The 15729-nt window shown below is 37.2% G+C and overlaps 1 protein-coding gene across 13 annotated transcripts in view; it reads left to right on the forward strand.

Moving 5' to 3' along the window:
• The window catches only part of robo2 (roundabout, axon guidance receptor, homolog 2), a 436957-nt gene that overhangs the window by 386466 nt on the left and 34762 nt on the right, over window positions 1–15729 (forward strand). For 9 of the 13 annotated variants that reach the window (XM_082180883.1, XM_082180885.1, XM_082180894.1 and 6 more), the window contains 9 exons: window positions 878–959; window positions 1048–1213; window positions 1508–1674; window positions 2231–2352; window positions 4690–4921; window positions 10192–10316; window positions 11272–11443; window positions 13350–13532; window positions 14394–14420. In XM_082180883.1, the coding sequence (XP_082037009.1) occupies window positions 878–959; window positions 1048–1213; window positions 1508–1674; window positions 2231–2352; window positions 4690–4921; window positions 10192–10316; window positions 11272–11443; window positions 13350–13532; window positions 14394–14420 (1276 nt within the window). The remainder of the gene's footprint in view (window positions 1–877; window positions 960–1047; window positions 1214–1507; window positions 1675–2230; window positions 2353–4689; window positions 4922–10191; window positions 10317–11271; window positions 11444–13349; window positions 13533–14393; window positions 14421–15729) is intronic. The other 4 variants (XM_082180890.1, XM_082180895.1, XM_082180891.1 and 1 more) reach the window with 1 other exon arrangement.

Raw genomic sequence — 15729 nt, forward strand, 5'->3', positions numbered from 1 at the left:
AAACACTTTTGTTTGTTTGTTTTGTTTTTCCTTTGTAATGAATGTATGCAACCATGAAATGGATGGATGGATGTGTATCTGTCATTGTGTATTTCTAAGACCATGTGTGTGCGATTGTGTGACTACCAGCTGTCAGAAACATCTCCATCTAAGTGTGATGTATAAGCTTAGCGAAATTCAATCAGATATCGGTAAGACATAACAGAGACGGGCAGAGGGAATCATATTGCATTACGGGGATGAATGGGAAATATTGATTTTGGTAAATTGTTTGATACTATCACTTAGGGATATGACAGCTCTCCCAAGAATCATTTACGGAAGCCTGGACGGGCTCCAGCTGCACACGAATTTGCACATGCACGCACAAACAAACACACTTTTAGGGCCATATTGAATTCAAAGTCCCCTAGCCCTCCCCGTCAGTTCGGGATGGAATAGCCATTATGCCTGACAGTGCTGCCCACCTCTGACATTTTATCTAATAAATGAATAAATGGAGGCGAGGCGTCCTGATGAAAGGCAACAAACAACAGGGAGATCGTCCCGGAAAGGAAGAGAGTGGGGGACATAAGCCAGCTGTCAACGGTCCAGAGGGTTTCAGCGACTACCCCTTTAAATGAATTAGTCTTCCTCTCATTGCGGTTAGTGGGTGGGTTTGTGAATTTGCCAGCAAGGATAAAAGCTGGCTGAAGGGTGTGGAAATAGAATATATCTACCATATTAATGTCAGCGCTTTAGCCGAACTGGACGTGCTCAAGGTTACCATCTCCCTGGGATCGAAAGCTTACAGTGAATCGAATTGATTAGCCATTTAGAGAATTCACAATGCATGAAGATATAAAGATTGAGGAATGTTTTTGTTTGTATCTTTCAGCTCTCGGATTCTGGTATCTATACTTGTGTGGCAGCAAGTTCTAGTGGGGAAACATCTTGGAGTGCTTTCTTGGAAGTCAAAGGTACTTTTGGGCAACTTTGCAAACTTTTTGCTTTTTATGTAATGTATTCTTCCAGATGTTCTTAAATTTCCTGATGTTCTCTCTTCAGAGTCTGGTAGTCTAGTTGTAGTTAAAGACCGGGATGAGAACGAGCTCCCAGGTCCTCCTTCCAAACCTCAGGTCACCGACGTCACTAAAAACAGCGTGTCATTGTCCTGGCAGCCTGGCCTTCCTGGAGCGTCACCCATCTCATCATATGTTATTGAGGCTTTCAGGTATGAATTTTGCCTTAATTTAGCGTTTTCTAAAATTGTTTTGGATTGAATTGTACCTTGCTCAATCAGATCAGACTTAAGTCAAAGTAGATACCATTTTTCATTTGACACGAACAAGAAATGAGGATGTGAGGGGTTGTAGACTAATCTGTCCAGCATATTGAAAAGTCTTTACACACATTTCCAGTGTACAAAAAACAAAAAAATATGGTTTGTACAAATTGAAAGGACTGAACTTTTAAATACTTTCAAGACATTTCAAACTCTGACATCACTCTGCCTAATTGCATGCAGCCAATCGGTGAGCAACAGCTGGCAGACTGTGGCCGATCATGTCAAGACTACGCAGTACACCATTAAGGGTCTTCGCCCCAACACCATCTACCTGTTCATGGTGCGAGCAGTCAACATCCAGGGCCTGAGCGACCCGAGCCCCATGTCCGAACCCGTCCGCACTCAAGGTATGTAACAGAAACTCTCTAAATTGTGTATGTAATTGTACTTTTTCTTTAGTAAGACACCCATGTAAATGGTGTCCGTGTCGACGACTTCCAATTAAATCCTAGCTGTTGCCCACAGAGAACGAGATCTAGTCTAGATACCATGTGGTCTAACGGACCCATACACTCATTAGTTCCAGAGACGGAGTATAATGTAGAACAAACATCATCTACTTTTGGAGTGTGTAATTGAGTTAGTGCCCTGGCTGGTACCTTAATGATCATTACGGTGGGGAAAAGGGCCAACCTCGACTGGAAAAAGATTCGATTAAGGTTCCGAGGAGTCCTCCGTATGTTCATTAGGGGTGACTGATTCGGAGACCTTGGGCGTATGTATCCTCGCAGGTTGGGTTGAAGCTGTGTTGTCTGCTGCTGGAGTCAGTGAAAATGACTCCTCATCGTTCTTTTAGGGGATTAAATTGTATTTAAGGGATTATGTTGTACTGGCCAGTCATTTAGCACTGTCGGAGCCCTATAAGAAGTAATGGCACTGGCCTCTGTCTCTCTTTATTTACAGATATAAGTCCTCCAGCACAGGGTGTGGATCACAGACATGTGCAGAAGGAGCTGGGCGAGGTTATTGTACGGCTACACAACCCCGTGGTCCTCAGCCCCACCACCATACAGGTCACATGGACGGTAAGATGTTCTATGATTGGTCGGAGCTAAAGGTTTTAGCATCTTTGATTGAATATCACTGTGATTGGAGAGATATTGTAGCTTATATTTGTGGAGCTATGACTGGACATAAGTTTTAGCACATAAACTATGATTAGACAGAAGCTATTATACAAGAACCATGATTAGACTGAGGTGTTAGCATGGGCACTGTGATTGGATGGAGATTATAGCGTCTGTACTAGCTTCTGTAAGTTTTCCTGTGGCTCAAACAGTAGAGCGTTGGCGCTTGCAACGCCAAGGTCATGGGTTCTATTCCCAGGGAAAGCAAGAACTAATAAGAATGTAAATGTGTACCTTGAAATGCAATGTCAGTCGCTTTGGATAAAATCGTCTGATAAATGTAAATGTAATGTGCTGCGATTGGGCCAAGGTTATATAACATGATTTCATATTAAAGGGATAGGTTACCCCAAAAAAATACAATTCTGTCATCATTTATTGTTGTACTCATGTTGGCCCAAACCTTTCTTTATTATGTGGAAACCAAAGGATATTTTGAAGAATGATCAACATGTATGTTTTGTCCATACAATTCTTGTGTACCACAGAATAATGATTCTTTAAGTAATTTTAAAGGTTTGGAATGACATTTAATCTTAAATTGAATAAACATCATCTCTATTTAAACCAGTTAATTTGGCACAGATTATTGGCTTAAAATCATTTGACCATACGTATATACGTGTATATTGTCTGAAATCCTAATAAGTGCATCCATTCAGAAGTGAACTCTTTTATTTTCCTGGCTGTGTTTTCCGTTTACTACCACAGTCTTCCAGCATTGATATAAACACCCTAAAAAGTGTTTATTGTTTGTTGAATTGCATTAAAATGGAGATTTTACAGCTTTGGCTTTGTCACATTAGTTGGTAAGCACTCTCCTGCGGTATATTAATGATTACCATCAACAATCATTACAGAGACAAATATAAGCGTCTGTCTGTTCGGCCTAAGTGGAGGATAGACTGTTTCAAATGTATTTTTCTCATATGAATAATCCATAAATCATCGGCCTACGCGGCCCCTGGATACAGCAGCACTCTCGCGATAAACGTAGGTGGTGTCAAGAAAGCTTTTACGACCCTGAATCATTCAATTAATGAAAGTTAAAAAGCGTAGGAAGGATGCCCATTGGGCTGATTTACTCCATGTGTAGGGAGGAAAAGCAGATGTTTAATATCTCACTCTGAAAGCCAGGTTCTGCTGTTAGGAAGACATTAATGTGAGTTATGCACACTCCTTCTCTTGGTAAATACAACAACAAAAAAAGAACGAGACTTCCAATGAATGAAGGGTCTTGTTTACCTTTTTGTTGATTTGAGATTGCATTTTTCTTTGATCTTTATGTGTATGTAACATTCTTTGTTGATTTTAATGTGCACGTATGTGTATACTTGTACATATCTTTCCTGTAGCTCAGTGGTAAGAGCATTGCGTTAACAACGCAAGGTTGTGGGTTCGATCCCAGGGGATTGCACATACCAATGTATAAATGTATAGGATAACGCAATGTAAGTCGCTTTGGATAAAAGCGTCTGCCAAATGCTTAAATGTAAAATGTAAATATCTGTTTATTTCTTCTCAGCATGTTTGTCCGAGGTGGTTATATCTTGCATGCTTGCTATTATTGATGTTTTATTTACAGGGTGTCAGAATAATGCGTATGTATGGCTCATGTAGAGCATTTTCATCGAAGAGATTTGATTGGCTGAGCTTGTTGTTATATGTAAATACTGGTTGAAAAGGGGGAGAAGATAGATCTGGAGGATCATTTGCAATCTTTATTATAAATGATTTATCCATGCACATCATTATTATTTTTTTACATTCATGTACCCTCGTAATCTTTAATCAAAATAACTTCCTCTTTCAGCAACATCTCTTCTCTTCATCGCCGAGGTGTTTTTTGGTGCGAGGGCGGGACAACCTGTCACTCACATGATATTGACCAATAGCAAACAACAATTATCCAATGACCCAATCAATTCCCCATGGACAAAATTAAGTCCCACCCTACATTTTTTTCTTGTTCAAGAAGCCGTTTTACTTCCATTTCATGCCGACTTTAAATATTCTTTCAGACTTTGATCTGTAGAAGCTCCTCAACTAGCATGATTTTTTCTTTGAGAAAGTTGTTTGACCAAGAAAGCATTGCTGGTTATGCTAGTTAAAACACCTGATGGGACACTAACCATTCCAAACTGAGAACCAGCACCCAAAACGATGTCTTTTCAGCAAAGTTTCTCCTATCTACTTTTTCCATTTGTCTTAGTTTGAACCGTCTTTCCCCCTCAGGTTGACCGCCAGTCTCAGTTCATCCAGGGCTACAGGGTTTTGTACAGGCAGATGTCAGGGCTGTCCTCCCCTGGAGCGTGGCAGACTCAGGATGTGAAGGTCCCCTCTGAGAGGAGCATGGTGCTCTCGGCTCTGAAGAAAGGCATCGTCTACGAGATCAAAGTCCGTCCGTACTTCAACGAGTTCCAGGGCATGGACAGCGAGTCCCGAACGGCAAGAACATCAGAGGAAGGTACAGCATTTGACTCCTTTGAAGTGATGCAGGAGATTTGTGATGTTTGAAGTCAACATGAAATCAAAATGGACGGTATTTACTTTTCTTAATAAATATCTAATTTATCTGTGTAATCTTTCTCCAAAATAGAATAACTTCCCCTTTTCCATGCACATAGGCATGAATTTTATTAACAGGGGGAAATAATGTTAAGCTGCCTTCACAGAGTTATCGTAAATATGAGTTTATAAATTGGACATGAACGCCCTCTAAAAGTCATATTTACCACTTAGGAGTTCAGGGATAATTTGGATACCCAAGTTCCAGAGTTGGATGTGCCATAAACTCTATATATGGCAGAGGGTAGAACGATTTCTGCTGTGACTGCTATTCTTTATTAGTTTTTTCCACAACAGCTACATCGCCTAGTCATTAAAATAGTGCATATTTACATATATGAATGATCATTTGAAGTGTATTGTAAGTTTTATACACAGCAAAAATAGCCTGTATTGGACTGAAGACTTCCAGAATTGTCAGCAGACTGACTATTTAAATAGCGCAGGCAACATTAATAAATAGCTCAAATTGCTGTTTAGACATTATTGTTGGCTACTTTTCTAATTCAGTTTTTACACAATACAATCAATAGCCTGATGCATAAATGACCTATTATATTGTTAAATAAATAAGAAGATTCTGTAACAAATCACACTATGGAAGTCAAATGGGTTGTGAATGCCGTTTCATGCTGACTTTCAAGTCACAGAGCTTTATGATGGATTTGTCAATGTCTTGTGCTTATTAAACATACAGGTCACAGATACTAAGAGACACAAATGCAGACGTAAGGCCAGAGGTTGGATCTCTCGCTGATTCTTTCAAGCTTGCTTTAAAGTCCACAGCAATTTGGCCCAGTGATACATAATCCACCCCTAGGCCAACGTCGTAACAAATACCGTAGTAAGCAATGCTGGCCTGCTTTCCACAGCACTGCAGTAAGCTTGTCTCCATCCCTGACGGGACTCAGATGAAAAGACACGTTTTGGCAAAGGAATTGACCTTTTCTGTGTTGCGGGTGTGTGCCATGTGTGGCTGACAGGACACTAAAATAAGCATGGGGTTCACTGGACTCTGTACTCATCCCCATCACTCCCAACATACCAATTCACTGATTTCTGTATTTCTGTATTTAGACAACCACCAGTCCTTACCTATAGTGTCCAAAATTTACTTTTTGCATAGAGATATTTTGTTTTAAATATATAAAATACAAACAGAAATCATGTATGCAATTAGATCATTTATGCAATCTAGAATACTATATAATTTTGTTGTTCAAATTATACATTAAATGTAATTATATATAATGTAATATTTTTATTTTTATGTATTTATTTTAATTGTAAATTCACATTATTTTTATTTATTTTTAATTGTAAATTGAGTAAATTATCTATTACATAATACATACTCATACATTCAAATAAAACTATATACGTATGTATTATGTAATATACTGTATAATTGCATTTAATATACTATTAAAAATATATACAAAATTATTATAATTTTTATTATTAACTATATTATTATTATCATTATTTAATTTGTATTTATTTCCGTTTTTTCTTTCTTTTTTTTACTAAAAGCTAAATTTCACTTTCAATTTAGTGCTTGGCCAGTTTCAATTTTTGGACCCTGCCAAAATAGATCCTAGGACATCGCCTTATGGGTTATTGTGGCTGAGACAGGCAGACTGTACTTAAAGTTGACCAATGTCCAGGATTCACCGCAGTGCTTTGAGATGTTTTTCCCAGGTGTGAGGGATGGCTGCTACCACACATAAATCTTGTCAAAAAAAAAAAAAAAAAAGCATTTTTGAGAATCGTTTAAATGCCATATGGAACTCTCGAGGCATAAATTCACACACACACTCACACTAGCACAGAAGGTTTGCTGATTAAAGTCTGAGCGCAATGACAGGCTCATTTGTTACCCAGAGTGTCCGCGGAGAGCCGTATCTCCTCAACACACACCGGCTCTGTCTCCAGAAGTCCCGCCGCACTGCCTTTACACCCTACACCTGCATGTCATCGCCATTACCAGAGCAAGACAAAACATCGGGTCCCCTGGCAGAAGAGCATCACGGGGCCCTTGAGCTGCGATAGCCCCCTTTTGTTTCTTGTTTTCCACTGTGTGGTAGTTGAGAAGGTTTGTCAGAGTCACAGAAGAGGATGATTTATCGGCCATTGTCTGATTAGACAATTACACCTTCCCTCTAGAGCTTACCACTTCCATTTCTTTTCTCTTCTTCGTTTCTCTACCACTTTGTCTTTTCCACACAAAAAAAAAGTAAAAGTGTTTTCGCTTTCATTTAGACCTTCCGCTGAAGTGGCGAATTTTGCAGGGATGCAAGAATTCTCTCATAAAAATGTAATATGCTAACCAACCATAGCCTGCTGTCATTGTTACCACAATAAAACTGTGGGAAATTGGTATCTGAGACCATGCTATATAAAGTTTAATAAGTAAAATGATAAAGATTGCACAATTAAAGTGAGATTTTTTGGGGGATTACATGGAAAGTATCTCTAAGATTGATGATTCTGTTATTCTTTTATAATCCATTTCATATGAACCCATAAAAACAAACTTTATGCTTCAAATGTTTCAAACTTTATGTTTGATGCATGTTTGAGCTGTTTTAACTGAAAGCAACTTGCACTGACATATCTTAAAATATGTCACTGCCATTGTTTTGTCTCAAGATGCATGCCAGTAATGTTTGTTTCTAAGGCACGTTTATAAAAGATACGTAATTGTCCTAATTAAACTAAGTCCTAATCCTGGCTTAATCTAAGCCCTGTCTGTGAAACCAGCTAGGCCTATTTGTCCTAACTATGCAAAACTCTTTCTTTGAAAACGTCCTTTATTATTAGCTGCATTAGTAGTATTTTTGAAAATAGAGGTTGAAAAGGTGAAACGGGCCCTTTCAGAAACCACTCTGTGTTCTTAATCCATTTTTATGGTTAATAATCAGCTTCTCAATGGGAGTTTTTTCCCGAGGGTCATTATCACGCGTTGATTAGTGGCATGCTAAAGCAATGTAGCATTTCTTTGCATTCTGTAAGCTAAAGCCCTGCCACCCGCCCGGGGTCTCAATATTAGCTCGCTTTAACATCACAGTGTGTTTTTTTTTTCATCCGCGTCCGCCCGCAGGCTACTGTAGCGGCAGTGAAACAGAGGTCACATCCTCGCTGGCTATACATCACACCGCTAATGGCGCTATTAGCATCGCCTGCGCCATCGCTCCCCAAATGAGAAATATGTATTGTTTGGCTCAAATGTGCATACTGATAAGCTCCTAAATGATTTGCGGCATTAACTTTGAATGACATTGACTGCATTGTTGTGGGAGGGATTGTGTCACTTGCGACATGCTGAGTTAACTTTTTTTTTTTTTTTTTCAGTATTAAAGAAGAACAATTTGGATTTTCTGTTCATTTATGACATAAGTAATCACTGTAAAATGTGCAGTATTAAGGCAAAAATCTAAATCTGCTTGAACTCTTAATTCCTGAGGAAAAAAATATTTTATTGTATTTTTTAGTATTAAAGAAATATATTATATTATATTATATTATATTATATTATATTATATTATATTATATTATATTTTATTATATTATTATATTTTATTATATTATATCATATTATACATATATTATTATATTATGTTTTATAGTATTAAAGGACTTACAATATAATTTTGAATTGTATTATATTAAATGTGAATTTCCAAATTTGCAATTATGCCTTAATTACTGTAATATTTACAGTATTAAGGGAAAAAATATGAATCTGATTGCACTCCTTATTCTGAGAAAAAAACATATATTATATTATATTATATAATATTATATTATATTATTGTTTTATAGTATTAAAGGAAATTTGTAATTATATTATATTATATTTCAGTATTAAAGAAAAAAATATGAATTTCCAAAATGTGCAATTATGACTTAATTACTTTAATATTTACACTCCTAATTCTGACCAAAAAAAACATATATTATATTATATTATATTATATTATATTATATTATATTATATTATATTATATTATATTATATTATATTTTTATATTAAAGTACATGTTGAATTATATTAGGCTATATTATATTTCCGTATAAAAAAAAGTGAATTTCCAAATTATTGGAAATATCTAATGACCTAAATGATGTGTGGCATTAACTTTGAATGACATTGGCTGTATTGTTATGGTAGGGTTTTTGAAACAGCCGTCTGCTCCGTTCAGTTGCAGATGTTTGACGAAGGCGAGCCGTCGTTTGTCCTGTCAGACCTTTTGGGGGTTAAAACGGGCCACCCCGTGTAAGGGATGAATGTAGCTTTGGGATATGTGCCATTTATGTGAGGGTCAGAGAGCAGGGACGGAAAAGAGTGCGAGCAAGCAGAGTTTACCGTAATTGAGCTGTCAGTATTCTGCTGTGTCGCCGCACCTCGGCTTGCCACAGAAATGAGAAAAACATTTTTATAAAAATGTTGCTTTCCACGACTGACCCCTATTATTTATATCATTCCCTTCCCGTGTCTCTTGTCAGAATGGCTCTGATGGGGTTAATAAAAACCTGGGGTTTCTGCCAAGGACAAAACAGCATCTTTGATTCACAACTGGCCTCCTTCAATCGATGTATCCATGTCAATATGTTTACCCAGCGCTTCATTATTTACTCTTCTTCATCCAGCTCTCATAAAATCCCTCCGTTCTTCGCATTCCTCCCCGAGATGAGCGACCTACATGCCTGTCAGAGCGATTTGCTAAGAAAGCAGAGTTGTTTGGGCTGGCTCACCATCTCATTGTCTCTCAGTAAATGTTTTTTTGTTTTTTGTAAATCCCTCCTTTGTGGGGGCAGGATATGAAATCACAGCGAAATGTGAAGGAGCAGCAGTGTCAGGCTGAAGAAAATCCCCATCTAATGAACTCGTGCACCCGTGGCCACCTGCCTTACGTTCTAAAGCTCAACGCGCACATTGACTGCTTTAATGCTAATGCAATGACTTACAGCAGAGTCTTTCAGAAGAAAAACAGAATGAGAGCGTGTCAGAGCATGAGTGTCGAGTGATGTACATAAATCCTTGCCAAACAACACATGGCATCTCTAGACCTGGGCTGAAAGGAGCCTCAAGTCTAGAATGTCAGTAGTGTGCAAGAACATCCTGAAAGCCATGGAAGTAAAAGTCTCTCTCTCTGTGTATCCCAGCGCCCAGTGCTCCTCCTCAGCAGGTGACGGTTCTCACAGTGGGCAATCAGAACAGTACATCTATCAGCATCTCCTGGGACCCTCCTCCTGGAGAACATCAGAACGGCATCATCCAGGAATATAAGGTAAACGACTTGCACTCTTAATTCTGAGAAAAAATATTTCATCATCATTTATATTATATTATATTATATTATATTATATTATATTATATTATATTATATTATATATTTATTTATTTATTTATTTATTATTTTATTATTATTTTTATTATGTTTAAACAACAACAAACGTGTGTTTGAAAAAAATCTAAATCTAAAAATCTAAATCAACTTGCGGTCTAAATTATAAGGAAAGCATTTATTCTATTATATTTTATTCCATTATATTATATTATATTATATTATATTATATTATATTATATTATATTATATTATATTATATTATATTATATTATATTATATTATATAAACAGCAACAAAAATGTGTGACTCCATCTGATGTTGCTAAGTTCAGAAATGTATCATATTTACAGTATTAAGGGAAATCAACTTGTGGTATAAATTATGAGAAAATTATAATTATATTATATTATATTATATTGTATTATATTATATTATATTATATATCAGTGTTAAAGAAGAAAAATTATATAATATTATGTGATGATGTTGGATATTGCATATTGAATGTGCATTAGAAACTGAAAGGCTGTAAGTTAAGTTAATTACCCATATGGTGCAATTCCCATTCTTCCTGTGCATTTAATACAACCTCAGGTTGTTTCAAGGGGATTGAACCCAAATAAGTCGTTTTGGCTAAAAGTGCATAGTGAATGACTGTTTACTAATTTACTTTTGTTGAAAATGGGCCTCATTAATGCTTGTTAGCAGAGCAAAATTCGGTATAAATTGTCTGCAAATCCCTTCATACATAAATTTCTGTACTCAACTGAATGCACCAATTTACATAAGAAAAGATTTACGAGTAATTTACACAAAAATCATTTTCGTTAATGAAGCCCAGTCATTAAAAATGTCATTTTTACAGATAATTTGCTATTTTCCCTCTCTCTCTCAGATCTGGTGTTTAGGGAACGAGACCCGTTTCCATGTAAATAAGACGGTGGACGCAGCCATCCGGTCAGTGGTGGTGGGGGGTCTGCAGGCGGGGGTCCAGTATCGGGTGGAGGTGGCCGCCAGCACCAGCGCTGGGGTGGGAGTCAAGAGCGAACCACAAACCATCATTATTGGTAAGAGACATCTTTTGCTTTCGATAACCTTTACTGTCACACTGCATTTGAGTGGGGTCACCAAATCAAATTTAAATCTTGTTCAGGGCTGCATTTTTTTCGTCTGTGCTTTGGGTGTTTACAGTGTGAGTTATGTGAGTTGTAGCAGGTTGTGACTGGTTCGACCCATAAGTGATGATTTGGTCAGTGACATGCCCTTATTCCAAAATGTCAAGCTCACTATCCATCTTCACGCACAGCCAGAGGCTGATACACTATTTATCAACACTGCGGTTTGTGTGTATGTGTGTGTCCTACCATCTTTTGAAGTAAAAAGGCTGATTAAAAAAAGAAAAAGTTACAGCATAAAAATGAAAATGAACCTTTTTTAAAAAAAAATTTAAACTAAGGGGCCGTTTCGTTTTGGCCATTTATTTACACGACAACAGCGTTTTGAGGGCCTGCAAATGCTAACTTTTGAAAACGGGTTTCGAAGAGCAAGATTTTGAAAACGATACCGTTATCGTCTCCGTGTTAACTACTAAAACTTGAATTTGTGAAAACGGTGACGTCATGCGCATGCGTATTACGCGTTCAGTCCATAGACTGTAAAAAAATATGGACGACGCCCCTTCGCTCTCTTCCATTGGTGAGAAGTGAAGCCGCCAGTGTCCCGATATAGCGCTGACATCTTGAGGCTTGAGTCTGCACAGTAGCGATCTCGGGACCAGACCTGCGCAGTAGTGAGCAGGAAGTAAAGCCGCGAAATCAAGGCCCCGCTCTCACTCTCGGTGTGAAATAATTAATTATAGAAATTTAGATATTAAATTTAAAGCTCCAATCTCCTCAGTCCTCCGAAGATCCCGAAAAAAAGTCTGTTGGTGCTTCAGTGACTACTGCGCTCAGAGAACCTGTCAATCACAGCTGTCAATCATGATGTCACACCACCGTTTTTATAGCATCAAATAACTAACTAAAAACAAACTTATTTTAAAAACAAACACTTGAATTTACATCAGCGTGATAAAAACTACAGTAAATGACGGAAACCACCTTCGGAAAAAAGATATTTGAAGTGTAATTAAATTGTTTAGTTGGTCTCAAGTCCTGTTGAATAACACGGGGAGGCGGGGCTTATGACCTATACTAGGACCAGTCACCGGGGCGGCGATCGAGACGTGTTGGCTTCACTTTTCAGGGCTTGTGCGGAACGCTTGGTTCAGTCTATAGGCGTGTAGAGTTTCTATACAAAGTGACACCGCCATCTACTGGCCTGGCATGAATAATACAGCATTTTTTATCGTTTTTGCGGATCCGTGCGGACAGGGATTGTTTTGACAACGTTGTCGTCAGTACAGGAAAAACGCAAAGGAAAAACGTTTTAGTTTTTAGTACATCGTTGTCGTGTAAATGTACCCTAAATATCCATAGTTTTATTGTGAATTAGTACACATTGCTTCAAAAAAACAAATAAACATTCATAAACTTTCTCTACCTCCAAAACGTATTTCTTGCTGTGGGATGGGGTTGGGTAATATTAATCAATAATATTTATAGCCTAACATGATTCCAAATCAAATCTTGATGGATAATAAAATAAGTCTCAACGTACATTATTTCTGATTAATATTGAAATAGTCACATAAAAAAAAAAGTGCTGTGAATACTGTTTTTTGGTTATTTATACAACATTTATATTATTAAATTATTTATTTTTCTTCAATTTTTCACCATCTGCTCACTGAAGTAACACTAAAGATCAAGGTGATGAGCTTTTAACGCTCTAGTTGAGTTGATTAAATCCTGTGCTGATGTTCGCTGGAGCACGAGTGTTTTTCTCATGCTATTAAACTAATTTAGAAACCCACCCACAATTTTCAGTTTACTAAATAGCGGTTTTCCCTTTTGTTTGTGTGTATTCATGTAGGTAAAGACTTCCGGGATGTGATCATGAGCAGGAACAACAGCATCACGGAGCAGATCACGGACGTGGTGAAGCAGCCTGCCTTCATCGCGGGCATCGGAGGGGCATGTTGGGTCATTCTGATGGGCTTCAGCATCTGGCTCTACTGGAGGAGAAAGAAGAGAAAGGGTCTGAGCAATTACGCAGGTAGAGACCAGATCCGCTTGCACCAACACAAATACACAATGGTGATTATTTTCAGATGGCACGAAAGCACAACGTCTTATAGCATTTAATAATCAATGCCGAAGCCACATGTTTATTAAGATACAAATAATTCCTTTACAGAATGTATTACATATCACTCTTTTTGGATTTCAATATTTTAAAACCATGGCCAATTGAGCCCAATTGATGTGCTCAGATATGGCATATAACAGTATTACTTATTTGAATGGTTCAAAGAGTGATGTTCATTGGCCGAGAGTGTCATTGGGCTCCTGTTTGCATTCAGCTTTCTATCAACATTTTTGTCTCAGCTTTTCTATATAGCGATTGGTCGAGCTTTTAGATGGGTGGGACTTTGCAAGAAACAGCTAATAATTCAAACATTGATGTGTTGTATTTATCATAGTATGTATATTATGGTAAAAAAAAATACAGTTCTATATTATTTTTAATGCACAATTACTCTGTTCAGCGGTAGTTTTAGAAGCAGCATTGCTAAAATGGTTTGAAATAAAATACAGGTTTTGCCATTGATATCGGTGATATCTGTGTTTCCCCACTCTTGAAAAGCACCAGCCACCACTGAAACACACAATCTTTTATTATTATTATTATTATTATTATTATTATTTGTTTGTGTGTCTTCTGTGTTAGACTGCCTATCTCATTCCTTTGGCTGCTGTCTTGCTGTCGTCACTCTGATGGCATAACGCAAACCTTCAAACACACTCCAATACGCATGCTTATAATCATGCACAGAAACACACAAACCTCCCAAAGCCCGACTGAGCACTGCAGGCTTTTTAACACACACTCTTCTCTGTCTTCTTGTTTTTGCAGTTCAGTCGTTCACCTTCACCCCTGCAGGTACTGTTCATTTGTCCCGTCTTTTCGAAACCCCCATTCCTTCGTCCTGCATTTCTCTTACTTTCCTTTACCCAGTCGAGTGTCCCTTCCCATGATTCAAGTTTAAGTCTTCAGATGATGCCCACCTGACTTTGTCAGCACAATATGGGGAGTAATTTAACCTCTGACTATAATAGAAGTTGTTTCAGGGGTCTCAAACACAAAGTATGGATACATTTTTATCATCTAAAAATTACACGCATATATATGTATATATAAAGCTACAATGCAAAAAGTGAACAATGATTTGTTAGCTGTGCTAACAGAGTCAGATGGATGATCTGTGGGCTGAAAGATCCTGCAGTTCTCCATTTGTGTTTCTTTGTCCTTTTCTTCAGGCAGTTTTTTTTTTTCTTTTTTTTTTGTGGTCACCTATGCTGATTTTCTCATGTGGGTTTTCCATCTCATCTTTATCCTCCTTTTATTGTTCTATTCTCTATTTCTTACTTTTTGTTTGTGCAGGTGTTGTGAACTATTTTTGTTCTCTCCCCGAGTTCTCCGTTCTTTGATTCATTCCTGTCTTTGTTATTAACCGCTTGAACAAACTTACATGTGGGATTCAATTGTTCCCGCCATTCGAGGTTGTCGACAAGTTTTCTGAAGGTTTTCTCATTTCCCTCCAGTGATATATGATTCTATATGTCATGTTTTAACCAATATAGAGATTTTGAACCCAGCTTACTTGCTTACTGAATACTGTTTAATATACACTGAACACTGGCTGTTTTTATGAAGAGTTTGTGAGTTATAGTATAGTATCGTTTTTATTAAAATGTTTAGCATTTATTATGTTTTATTATTATTATTTTAGTTCATGATAACAGTCAAATATTAGTATGCTACATTGCCACACTGTAAAAATGCATTGTTGGTTTAACTTTAAAAAAGTAAGTTACCTGGTTGCCTTAATTTTGAGTTCATTCAAATAAAAAATTTGAGTTAATACAATGAAGGATATTGGTTTAATCAATAGAAACTCAAAATATTATGTTATATGAACCACATTAATTATCTTGATTAAGTTGATTTGACAAAAGAAAATGAAAAGTTGAAAATAAATTAAAATAGTTGTTTACAGTGAATTTTTTTTGCACAAATTGTCTGAACATTTGGTGTCAATAAGCAAGAAAGTTTGATGTTACTTCTGGTGAACTGGAAAGTCAGGTTGGGTGAATTGCATTGTGGGATAATGAACCCAGTGCTTTGTACCTTTTGGCAAATATAGTATTCATGCTATATACGTCAGAAAATAGCAAGAGTGGTCTGCCAT

This window comes from Leuciscus leuciscus (genome assembly GCF_965113295.1).
Source record: "Leuciscus leuciscus genome assembly, chromosome: 9".
NCBI lineage: Eukaryota > Metazoa > Chordata > Actinopteri > Cypriniformes > Leuciscidae > Leuciscus > Leuciscus leuciscus.